This window comes from Furipterus horrens, unplaced genomic scaffold (genome assembly GCF_987537825.1).
Source record: "Furipterus horrens unplaced genomic scaffold, mFurHor1.1.pri manual_scaffold_3, whole genome shotgun sequence".
Taxonomy (NCBI): Eukaryota; Metazoa; Chordata; class Mammalia; order Chiroptera; family Furipteridae; genus Furipterus; species Furipterus horrens.
In genome coordinates this window covers 79,291,020-79,304,764 of record NW_028327173.1, presented here as the reverse complement: position 1 = coordinate 79,304,764, position 13,745 = coordinate 79,291,020, and the positions used below count along the sequence as shown (strand labels likewise).

The 13,745-nt window shown below is 36.9% G+C and overlaps 1 protein-coding gene across 1 annotated transcript in view; it reads right to left on the bottom strand.

Annotated features, from left to right (window-relative positions):
- Window positions 1–13,745, bottom strand: part of KIF13A (kinesin family member 13A) — a 215,457-nt gene that overhangs the window by 84,925 nt on the left and 116,787 nt on the right. Inside the window, exon 4 of the mRNA XM_090269780.1 lies at window positions 6,647–6,707. Coding sequence (XP_090125906.1) covers window positions 6,647–6,707 — 61 coding nt within the window. The remainder of the gene's footprint in view (window positions 1–6,646; window positions 6,708–13,745) is intronic.

Here is a 13,745-nt window from a genome sequence, read left to right as displayed (position 1 = left end):
TTTCTTTTAAGGATTTATTTTATTTTATTTTTTTTTGAGAGAAGGGAAGAGAAGGAGAAAGAGAGGAAGAGAAACATCAATGCATGGTTGCCTCTTGAACGCCCCCAACAGGGGACCTGGCCTGCAACCCAGGCATGTGCCTTGACTGGGAATCAGACCACTGGCCCTTTGGTTCGCAGGCCAGCGCTCTCCATTTTGTGTTTTATCCAATTCCAGAGATTTCCCCATTTTGCTTGTTGCAGCCTCCCTAATCTACCATCAATGGACTTCATATAACCTCCCTTTTGTCTCCTTCTGATTCTAATGTATAAAATAAACTGCAAAACTGCCATTCTTGGGAGCATTGTCTGAATCCATTGAGACCCTGTTTTCCAGAAATTGGCTCAAATAAACTCATAAAAATTCTCTACATATCTGGGTATTTCTTATGGCAACAGGTGGGATTAAAAAAACAGTAGCATACTCACATGCACTTTTAAAAATTTTAACATATTAACTTAGTTCATTTATTTCAGAGACATTTTTCTTTTTTCTTTAAATATTTACTTATTTATTTATTAGAAAGAGGGGAAGGGAGAGAGAAAGAGAAGGAGAGAAACATCGACATGAGAAACAAACATCAATCAGTTGCTCTTTGTACAGGCCCCAACTTGGGGACTGATCCTACAACCCAGGCATGTGCCCTGACTGGGAATTGAACCAGCGACCTTCTGCTCTGTGAAACAATGCCCAACCACGCCACACCAGTCAGGGCCAGAGAAATTTTTTGTAACTGACCTACACTTCTTCAGTTCTCTGAATTAACCAACATTCTCTCTTCCATCTGTAAAATATAGTGATGCATACCCATAGCGTGCGATATCACCAGCTGCAAGACTGCTCTCTGGACTCCACCAGCTGAGTTATATTCTTACCAAGGGTCACTTGTATTTGCCTCTAAGCTGGTTTACGTTGGTTGTACTTCTCTGTAATTATATAACTTAACTAACAAATGCAAAAAGAGGGTTGCTCTACGAAAACTAAGTTGAATGCTTAGAAACAACTTAATAAAGGTAAGTCACCAAAAGAATTGTCAAATTAGGTATGAGTGAGACAACTTGTAAAAGACTATATAAAAGAAAAATATAGAAGGATTTTGCAGTCAGATTGTTTCATAAATGTCTTTTAAGATGGCATGCACCATTTATAATGAATCTGTAAAAAATTTCATATGGTCAGCCACTACAGATTATCATAACTACAATTTTGATACACCTAACAGCTAATGATTACTACGTATTCACTCTGCATAGCACTTGCTGGGTGCTTCCTATATACTTGAACAGTATTATAAAATAATCAATATAATGCACTAAAACAACTATTTGGAACTCTGCTGAAAATATCAGTTTTATTTTTGCTACAGTCAGCTTTTAGAATGTAAACTTTGATGCAAAATTAAACAATGTGACACAGAATTCATTTCTATCTCTGAGCACATAAAATCTGCCGTCCTGGGGACGGATTCAACTGTGGCTGAAAGCCCAGGCTGGGAGGCACTCGGCTGTCCCCTCACAGTATATAGTAATGCTAACAGAAGTGCAACCTTTCTCCTGAATTGCAGGGTATTAACTATGACTGAAAACACATGGCTTCAGCAAATTTAAGCACTATGCCACATGGTGAGAATTGTTACATAATTTCTAAGTCAATAGTTTAGAATCTCTCAGGCCAGGAAATGTCCATGCCTGCACTGATCCCCAAATATGCCACCTACCACAAGACTGATTTCTATTTTTGGTATGAAGGTTTATAGAAAATATGTTTATGAAAAACATTCCCCTACAAGAAAGGAAAATTAAAAGCAAGGTTACTGGAAATCACTGCTATTTAGCAACACAACAGATTTTAAGCAGTGAGAAATAATTGACTTATTGTTGAGAGGCCTTCATTCCAGTCAGTAGTGATTTAAACATTTACAAAGACGTATTATCTGTTATGATGCTCTCAGGTTTATCAGTATTCACTAAAGAATAATAACTATAATCCTAAATGTGGCTCTGTGTATATGTGGGGCTGCAGGGGAAGATGTGGGTTTATGTAGAAATGCCACGCTTTGGGTGCCTAACTCTACAGGATACTTCTGTTTTTTCTTAGCCCTGACATAAGAATTTTTGCTTTAAAGTCTCATAATTATGTGCCAGACAAGCATTATTATAACTACCTAACCAAAAGGTAAAATAAGAAGAGGAAATATAGTTAAAATGTAAAATGTCTCAAAGGATGATTCAATGCAACTCAAATGGCTTAACAAACAAGCCTTTGATTTGCCTCTGAAAAGTCCACTTCACCAGCTGTGTGGCCAGCATAAAATGTCTAATTCATGTTTTATCAGAGAGCTGGAAGAGACATGAAATCAGTCTAGGCCAGCGATTTTCAACTGGTGTGCCACAAGAATTTTTAAAACATGCAATACCTGACTATGTAGTCAAGGGCGCTGACCTCTTTTTCCTTAGATTGTCAAATTTAAAAATGACAACAGCCAACAAAATAGCTACTGGGTGTAAATGAATCAAAGTTATACCTACTTTTTTTGGTCAGATCAGCAAAAAATATATATTTTTGGTGCGCCAAAGAATTTTAGTAATTAGTTTGTGTGCTATAAGAAGAAAAAGGTTGAAAATAGCTGATCTAAACCATATCTCCTACTTTCATAGATGAGGAAACAGAGATCCCCAAAGTTTACAGCCTATGACAAAACCAGATCTCAAAAGTATTAGTATAATACATTTTTTTCCCAAAGAACTGATGCTACTACCCTTACTCCTGCTACAATGTGACAATGATAAAGATTTTAAATATTATGTGAGCTTTTTCTATGTGCAAAGTATTGGCTTAAGGACTTCACATAAACAGGTCATTTAGTTCTTGAATCAGAACTATTATTATCTTTATTTTAAAAAGATTTTATTTATTTTTAGAAAGAGGGGCAGAGAGGGGGAAAGAAAGGGAGAGAAACATCAATATGTGAGAGAAACATTGATCGGTTGCTTTTTGCACGCTCCCAACCAGGGACCTGGCCCACAACCCAGGCATGTGCCCTGGCTGGGAATTGAACCAGCGACCTTTCACTTTGCAGAATGATGTCCAACTCATTAAGCCACACTGGTCAGGGCCAGAACTATTATCTTTATTTAACATATGAGGAAAACAAAGCAAAGTGAGATTAGTAACTCACCCAACCTTACACAGATAGAAGGAGGTGATGTCAGAATTCAAACCCAGGCAGTCTGACTTAAGAGTCCACAGCCTTCCGCTACTCCAACCAACTCACTGTACTGCTATTACACATACTATACAACTATGTATTTCTAAATCAGAAAGCCTGAAACTAATTGCAAGTTTAACATTTTACACACCACATGAAACTTAGAGTTCCTTTTTCTCTTTGCTCCTTCAATCCAAGCACTTCTCTCTCTCTCTCCCCTGATCTTTCAACCCCCATCCCCCAAGTTTTGAGAGCTTCCTTAAGAGCTCTGATTCAGTATCAATGATGCCATTATTCACTGAGCCTGAAAAATAGGTTGACTTCAAAAAATATGTGCTTCCCCTTCTCCATTTCCTCTATTTCCTATCAAAGAATGAATGTTTCTATTTTAATGTTTCTATTCAAAATTAAGAAGGAACTGCCTTTTTTAATAAAGAGAAAAGAATCAAATTACCTATCAATGGGTCTACTAATAATATATTTACTAGGCAGAGTATTTACAAAGAATGCAAACAAATCTGAGAGAATAGCAAACAAGATTTTACTTTTTGCTAAGGCAGTCACAGTATTTGTATAATAATGAAGATGTCTAAAGAACAAGTAAGACATTCTGTAAGCAGACATTGCTCTAGTAGGCAAGAGAATCCTATGTCAGGGCTAAATGGAACATGGTATTTTATGTAATCATTCAAAATAAAATTTAGTAAATTTTAGGCTATCAATATATTTAAAAATCAGCTTTCTTTTTCAATATTTCTGAATGTACTGTTTGTAATGAAGAGGTACAGAAATCTTGAATTTCACACTTGAATTTTATCATCTGTATTTAATAAAGTTATTTTTAGTAAAAAATAATTAGTTTGTTCTACATTCAAGGACATGAGTGATACATTGCAAAAGGTTAAAAATGTCTCTATGTGCAATAATGGAGGGTGTGATTCTAGAAGATATGGAAAAGAAAATCTTCCTTATGCATTATTTTAACCGCATCACTCCAACAGACCCCCCCCTTTTTTTTCCTACCACATCAGTCTAAATTTCTTAGTCTAGCTTTTTAAATTTTCTATTATGTGGCTTCACTCAATATGTACAATTGGATCTCCCACTGCTTCCCCCAAGATGCAGCTTCTGCTCTGACTAGTCTATACACCATGCTCTCTCCCACTTCTGCATCTTCATTTATGGATAAGACAAATGTATTGTTTGTCTTATCCATAAGACACCTCCTACCTATATAACCCCTGTAACAGCATCTGAGATAGGTACTATCGTTTCCATGTTTCCCATTTTACAGAAAAGAAACTGTATCTCAGAGAAATTAAATTGTCCAAGAGAACCAAAGCAGGTATCCTGAGATTTAAACCCAGGTTTCCCTTCTGAGCCCATATGCTTTCCTTGATAACATGCTGCCTCCTGTTATCTGGACGCCCTCTATACTGCCCTTTGGTTAAACCTATACTAGACCTCTGTGTCCAGTTTCAGTCCCATCTCCTCTATGATGCCTTCCCAGGAAACTGCAGTCTTTCCAGATTTTGTTTTTCTAGGGTTTTTCCATAGTATTTATAGCCTGTAAAATTTAGAGTTTAACTAAATATTATCTCAAATGTTTACTATTGTTATGTATTCTTTTGCTTTCCAACTTAGTTTTTAATTTCTCAAAGGCTTCCTAGGCTACACACACAGTAGAGGGTTCATGTATACTTAAAAAACTATTCTGGCTTCCTGGATTATATAAGAAGAACAAACAATAACACTGGATTGGGGCACAGGGGAGTCATGAAGCAGAGGGTGGGGAGGGTAGACTAAGGCTATATAATAAAGGATGTTAAATGTCATCTAAGAAGTATAGATCATATCTATAAATGATGAGCAGCCCTTGAAAGTATTTGAGAACTGAATGAGAAGAGTTCTAATTCCAAAAGACATTATCTGGCTACATCCTGAATCACATCAATTGAACAGGGCAAGAGACTGGGCTTTGCGTAGCTAATGCATTTGTCCTAATTTGCTTCTGTTACAGTAGGAAATGTTATACTTCTGTTGTTTATTTAAATCCAAAAGGACACACCCAGCCAAAATACACACAGTGCTAACAGTCAAGGCAGACTACTGCAGACTCTGTAGAATTTATTTATTATCAATTAATTAATTTTATTGAATTTATTGGGGTGACATTGGTTAATAAAATTATATAGATTTCAGGGATACAGACTCTGTAGAATTTATCTAAAGTCTCAAAGGACCAATAAAAAAACAAAACATTAATAACTATTTATTCACATTAATAAAATACACTGCTGAGGTTACAAAACTAATGCTTGGAAAGAAAGACCAATTTACCCAATGTGGCCAACTGAAGGAATTTTCCTAGTTCAAGATTGCTAAGTTTTGAAAAATATATATATCAAATAATTTCTCAACAAATTTGCTTTACCTGGCAAGGAAAAGGCTGTCATAAAATTCCCTACAAGCAAGTAACTTTCTTTTGCTTTCTAATCTTTTAAGACCTAAATCCTCTCCATCATTTCCTCACTGTTTTTCTTTTCTTTTCTTTTTTAAAGTAAATGGGAAAAACATTCTGCTGATAATCTTGTAAGTAGAAATAAGGATAAAACACTCATTAAGACTCTATATCCAAGAAAAGGGGGACACAGTCAGAAGGGAAGGAATCAAAGATTCCCTCCACTAAAACAAATGCTTAGCTCTTAAGCTGAAGTAAATTGTGATTAACTCCTAGGAAAAGCTAAGATTCACCTTTGATCACAAATGATAAAGTTAGCAGTTATTTGTGTCTGACAGAATAGGGGACAAAATGCCTTAAGAAAAAAGCACTAGCAAAATGTGGGGCAAGGAGGCAATGTTTCCCTGAGGAAAGTATGTTCTAGTTATATCACCGCTGACTGCTTTAGAATACTCAGGATGTAGTGGGTTTTGGAAATCAAAAGCACCTGCACTTTGCTTATATGAATGGAGCCATGCATTCCCTGAAAGTTAATGACATGGGAAGCCATGGTACGTTAAATCTCTTCTTATGTGACAATCACAATAGCTACCACTTATAACTTGAGATGGTTCCCCATTATCTCTAATCCTTGGAGCACGTCTGGAGATACTAATATCCCCTTTACAGAAGAACAACCTAAAACTTAATGAGGTGGGGGCCAGCGTGGGGGGGGGGGGCAGTGGCCACGACACTTGTCCATGACTTCTCAGCAGCTGGTGGCTGAGCCAAATACTAAAATCAATTCTTACTGACTTCTAAGCCCATGCACTAGATTGGAAAGAATGAATGTGAATTTTATGGGGAAAACAGAATGCCAGAATAATTAAAGAAAATAGATGTAATGGAAGAAGCAGCTAGAGGCCCAACCATCAACTGCAGCAAGAGCACCAACTTACCAGCATATTTTGCAGCGTTAGATTCATCCATGGACCAAAAGCAATAATCAAAGGCAAATACCTAAATAAAAGAACAAAATATTAAACTTAAAAATTAATTGACTTCTATGAGTAAATCAGACTGCAAAAAAAATAAAAGAAGAATTCACTGATGAAGGTGAGGATGTCTGCTGCTGTCTGATTTTTTAAAAACCTCCATAGCTTTGATGTTTTGTTTACCCTGAAGTTTCTTTTAGACTAAACTGATGATTATCTTCTTGTATTAGACTAAGTTATATATGAAAATTACTACTTATCCAGAATTCAAACAAGCAAACATCTTAACTAATTTTTTTTTTAATTACACATTTTGTGAGAAGAAACAATGATGACTCTTCCAAGTCGAGAGTTCTGCTGTAACCCGCTGGCTGAATCTCGCACAGCTTCTCAAGAAACACTAAAGCAATCAACTTTCATTTAAACCAAATCCTTTTAACTTTCCATGACACTACCATTTCTAGCACAGCCAAAGATCAAAACTCCCCACATTGTCATCTTGGACACCATTTCCTCTTCTATTTCAGCATGCAGTCTTGGACTCAGAGTTGTTAACAAATCAATAATTCACTCTTGCATGCATTAATTTTCTGTATTGGTAGTGAATGCCTACTGTTATGAGGAATGGCTGATGCTACTTCCCTAGGGACGCTCATCTAGTATGTTTTCCATGCATATGTCCACCACTCATGTTCCAGCCATCATTATCAAATGCATAGGGCAGCATTCGCATTCCCTAAAGTGTGCTCTAGGAAACAGTAGTTTCATGAGACAGTCCATAAAAAAGAGACTAAATCATATTAGAAATGGTGTACATTTTGCCCTGGTTGAGATTCTCAATATTTAAGGTTCTAAGAAGTCCTTCAGCAAATAAATTAATTCAATTAACTTTTCAATTCTCCAATTAATTTTGGTGAGGAGACCCTTTCTTAACACCAGTTAACATGCCTTGAAATAATTGTTTCTCAACATACCTACCTCTTAGCTAACTCTGGCCCAGATGACTCAGCAGCCACTTTCCTGGGCTCCTTTTTACAGTCTTTCCCACCTTGTAGTCCAAATAGCAAACTACGAACCTTCAATGGACAAGGAACTTTAAATGCTTAATCATTTCCAAGGGATCCTAGGCACTGAGCAAACAGAACCCAAGTTCTCTGACCCAGCATTTGAGACTGGCCACAATGAGGCCTTTCCAGCTTATGTCCCCCAACTTCTTTATGCTTCAGCTGAACTCGTCAGCACCTTGGAGTCGCAATTCCACCTCTGTTGGTGTTCACTTCTACCCTTCAAAATGCTTCATACTCCTTAAGGCCCAATTCAATATATTTTTCTTCTGGGAAGCATTCCTTGGTTCAATCCAAAGGAATTAGCTTTATCCTCTCTAAATTCTCATAGCACTGTTTAATTGTGAGTGTGTGAGTGTGTGTGTGTGTGTGTGTGTGTGTGTGTGACACCTATCCCAATTATTTTACTTTTCACTAATAATGTATATCATTTATGCATATGTTTTATCTTCATTTGTAAACTAAATTCCTTGAAAGCAGGAACCATACCTGACTTGTTGTGTATCCTTCAGTATTCATAGTAATTGCTTTATAATTACTTATCGAATGATTAATGGCACTGAGACCTTACATGAAAGCAGGTACTTTCTTCATCATCAAGATTGTTATGCTCTCAATAGTTTCAGCACTACATATACTTCAATGCTTTTAAAACTGATTCAAGTATGCATACATCTTACATCATCAATCTCAAGTCCAAATTCAAATCTGTTACTTATACAAACATTAACTCTGGCCTTACAATAAACAAGGCTAAACTGAACAGCTATGAAATAACAGTTTCAGCCAACAGTGTGTGGAATATTTACTGCATTCAGAGGGCTGTTCCAATGACTTGAGAGACCACACAGGCATAATCCAGTTAATCATCTTGCCTCTACGCAGAACTGAACTTCAACACTTCTCCTGAGAGATGAAGATTTGTCTTGTTTTTAAACATTTCCAGAAAAGGAGATTCCACAACCTCCTTTTAATGGCATCTTATTATATTTAATGTTCATCCCCAGGACATTTTCCTTTCCTTTTAACCTAAGTCAACTCTCCTTCCTTTAAATGGCCAAAAGAGGCTATTTTCCAATTTTTATGCATCATTATTGTTTCTCTCGAGAGTCTCAATGAATACCTCCTAGTAGTTGCTCTATAAATGAAATACTCATTTATTTCCTACATGTTAATTTTCAAACCTAGCTAAAAGTTATTTTACAGTTTGCTATTTTGCATACAAGGTTAGAAAGCTAGAGATTTACATTCACAGTAATGCTACTTAAAACAAAATTAAATCCACCCCAAATTCAGGGTCTAACTCTCAGTGATAATCATTCCAGAATTATGTGCAAACTTCCATTTCTAAAAAACAAATAATTAATAGCTTAAGGCTGTTTCTGCTCACAGAGAAAAAAAATTACTCTATTTCTTGCTCCACAAGATGCACTTTTTTTCCCTAAAAGTGAGGGCAGATGGATGTCTGTGCATCTTATGGAGCAAATATTGCACCACAGACTGTGATGTGTATTACCTGACCTGTCAGCAATGGTGACAGCTGTTAGAAGAGGAAGCGGTGTGCCCAAGCAAAACCCCTAGGGATGCTTAAATGTCCCACTTTACTGTTGAATCTCAGGGCGTCTGGTCAGTATGAATGAAGATAGTGAATGAAGAAAGTGATATCATTGATTGTGAGCAACTGAGCATCATAAATTCTGACACTAGCAATGATGAGTTCTTGAACTAAAAGAGTACTTGAACCTTAAAGTCTCTCCTCATTTGTTAATGACAGTGATGATAGTTCTTAATACTCCTATTGCCTGCTGTCCACTTTACATGGTTGAAATATTATTCTGTTACATTTTATTAAATATTTTAGTATTTAATTGGTTCAGAATATTTTTTTTCTTGTTTTCCTTCTCTACATCTAGGTGCATCTTATGGTCAGGTGTGTCTTATAGTGTGAAAAATACAGTATTTTAAGTGTTCGTTTCCAAAAATTCAGACAAATGTTAAAACCCTGCAGAGAGAAAGGGGCCCTGACAATACTGATAGATATTCGATACAACTGTCAAATACCAACCTCTCCCTGAACTGAATTACGTCTTAAATTTCAAACCCTTTGATTGCAGGCATTTTAAAATGCTCATCCCTCAAATCAGTCATGGTTATTATTTTACTAAACATTTACCAGTAAGAAAGCTGAAGTCCAGAAATGTGAGGGGTTTCCTTAAAAAACTCAAAGCAAGGGAGTAGAAAAAATATAAAAATCTGCAGCACTCGGCAGCTCCCGGGGCACTAGTTCACATGTTGTTCAGTGTGGGTCTCACCTCCACTCTAAAGGTAAAAACACTTGGGACAGGGACTTCAGTACATGCACCTCATGGTACCTGGGTCAGTACCTCTTACAGAGCAACTGCTATATGTACTACTTCTTCAAAAAGTAAACATAATACCAGGAGAAGGAGTTGGAATGCAGACAAGGACACAGAATGGGCATGAGAACTATTATAAATAAGCAGAGGTTCAAACTGCAAGGATATATTTTCAGATGTTTTATTACTTTCAGATGCATGTTTTGGGGCAACTTAGTTCATCAATAATTAAATACAGATTTGGTCGCAAGATGGGCACTGGGGTCCTCTTCAGCACCATCACTCAATGGTTCATGTGGATAAACAAGTATGGCCAAATCATGTACAATGTGTGGTTTGCCCAGAAAGCAAAACAATTATTTGTTTGACTATTGCTAGAATAATTTTAGTTATGACTGTTACTAAGAGTTTCAAAGAAGTTTAAAATAATTTGTCTTATCATTTTGTCTAATCTTTTTCCTTGCAATATTGTTAGTACTATAAACTACTCACAAAATATTATCTTTCTTTTCATGGCCAAACATTTACTTATAATTTAATCACAAAAGGTTTATAACAAAAGGGAATATGATTTTCTTAGGTTTTACAGAAATTTTGGTTTTCTGATACAAAATCCATTGATATTTCAAAAGAGCTAACAAAACTATTTTCTTGAGAGTTATTCCTTGGAAACTGACCACCTCAAATAAAAAGAACTTAATTTTTTTTCAAAGCCAGCACATCATGTTAGAGAAATATGTTAAATAAGACTTCTACCTCATTTCATAAGAATTCCTAAATGTTTATTTCATCTAGTCATTATGGAGTCACTAGTATCTTCACTGGAATGTAGGAGAGGAGGGAATTTCTTAATGCATACAACTGAGTAGAGAAATAAAATTTGGGAACTGTGTAAATGTCCCATTTCATCAATGCCAATTGACACTGTGAGAACCTTATTTGTAAAGGCATCCATACATTCCAAGGGCTTTCAACTAGAAAAAGAGTCAAAAGTACAGATGTTCTCCAGTTGTTTTTAAAATCTGAAAGGCATTGTCTTCATTAAAATGTGACTTCACCTTCTCAGAATCCCACTCCTTCCTCTTCATTTGTAACTTGTAAAATTCATACCGGCATTTAATTCTCTGCATCTTGTGGTCCACATCAGCCCTACCTTCACCATTCTCCTAAAAATATGTTAGCTTTGCATCTTTGCGAACCACTGAACAGCTAGTAAAGTTACTACAGGTTGTTTTTAATAAGGCAAATGTGTTGAGTGATACATTCTGAGGCAAAGGAGTTCTAGCACTTAGGAACAGGATGCAGCATAGTCAAACTGCACTCTTCTCTAAAAGTTCAATCTCTGATGGCATTTCAGCAAAATTCAATTTACAATTTAAAAAAAGGAAGAAAGAAAGAATTTTCTATGTTCCTTGAAGAACCAGAAGGCATCAGTTTTCTAAGAAATGTGATCTGGTAGTCATTTTCCTGACCCATAAAAATGAAATGTAATGGTACTTACAACCACGTTACTTATGTATCCTTTCTTCCGTCTTTCTACTTGCATGCTTTCTCTTCTATGTTCTCTAATTGTAAAATATTTAATCCAGAAAGTAATCAACAAATACCTATTTTCCACTTTTCTAGGTTTTAGGTATCTTAAGAAATTCAAATATGTATTAGGCATGTTTTTTTGTTGTCTAGATGCTTAAGGTCTAGTTGAAAAGACAAAGCATAGAGGACTTCTGGTAAGGATGGAGGCATAGGCAGACACAATTCACCTCTTTGTGCAACCATAAGAAGGGTCACAACTAACCTCAAAACAAACAACACCCAGAACTGCCAGAAAATCGAACTGTATGGAAGTCCAACAACCAAAAATTTAAAGAAGCCATATTCAGATAGGTAGAAGGGGCGAAGATGGTGAGCAAGGTGGAGAGGACGGGGTATGGTAGTAGGAAGCAGTGATGGTGGCAGCCAGAAGAATGGGAGGTCCCACATTCAGGTGTGGTGGATAAAAAATTGGGAGGGATACTTTGGGAGCAAGCAATCCCAGTCTCAGGCCAGATCCCACAGCCCAGGGTTCTACTGCCAGGAAAATAAAGCCTCCTAACTTCTGGCTGTAAAAACCAGTGGGGGTTGGGGCAACAGAGGGAATTACCAGTATCTCAGGAGAGCTCATTTAAAGAGCTTGCACAGTCCTAGAATGTATGCAAACTCAGTCACTCTGGGAACCACCATCAGGGCATCAGCTAGAAGGATGCTAATTGTAATATGGGAAAAGGGTAAAGTGACTGGAAATGGGGCAAGCACCAAGCAAACCTCAAGCAGCCAGGCAGCAGCACTGTCACCTCTCCAACACTCCCTGCCCCCCTCCCCAAACACACACACATACAGAGACACAAAGTGGTGAATGAAGCAGGTTGTCCCGCCCTGGTGAACACCTAAGGTGCCACCCCACACAACTTAACAGGTGCGCTAAGACAGGAAGTCAAAGCAGCTCTATCTAACACACAGAAACTAACACAAGAAGGCTGCCAAACTGAGGAATCAAAGAAGTATGGTCCAAATGAAAGAACAGAACAAATCCCCAGAAAAAGAACTAAACAAAACAGAGACAGCCAACCTATCAGATCAAAATACTGGTGTTAAGGATGCTCAGAGAACTTATTGAGTATGGCAAATACATAAGGGAAGAAATGAAGGTTACACAAAGTGAAATAAAGAAAAATCCACAGGGAACCAACAGTGAAGGGAAGGAAGCAGGGGTTCAGGTCAATGATTTGGAACAAAAGGAAGAAATAAACATTTGACAAGAACAGAATGAAGAAACAAAAATTCAAAAAAAGGGAGAATAAGAAGACTCTGGGACATCTCTAAAAATGCCAACATCCAAATCATAGAGACACCAGAAGGAGAAGCAAGAGAGCAAGATATTGAAAACATTTTTTAAAAATAATGAAAGAAAACTTCCCTAATTTGGTGAAGGAAATAGACATACAAGTCTAGGACGCAGAGAGTCCCAAACAAGATGGACCTAAAGAGGACCACACCAAGATACATCATAATTACAATGCCAAAAGTTAAAGATAAAGAGAGAATCTTAAAAGCAGCAAGAGAATAGCAGAGAGCTACCTATAAGAGTTCCCCATAAGACAATCAGCTGATTTCTCAGAAGAAACTTTGGAGGCAAGAAGGAACTGGCAAGAAGTATTCAAAGTGATGAAAAGCAAGGACCTACTACCTAGATTACTCTATCCAGCGAAGCTATAATTTAGAATGGAAGGGCAGATAAAGTGCTTCTCAGACAAGGTAAATCATCACCAAGTCCTTATTACATGAAATGTTAAAGGGACTTATTTAAGAAAAACAAGATGATCAAAACTATGAACATTAAAATGACAACAAACTCACAACTACCAACAACTGAATCTAAAAAACAAACAAACAAAACAAACTAAGCAGACAACTAGAACAGGAACAGAATGGTAGGTATGGAGATCATGTGGAGGGTTATCAAGGGGGAAGGAGAAGAACAGAGGAAAAGATACAGGGATTAAGAAGCATAATTGGTAGGTACAAAATAGACAGGGAGATGTTAAAAATACTATGGGAAATGGAGAAGCCAAAGAACTTATATGCATGACCCAAGGACATGAAGTA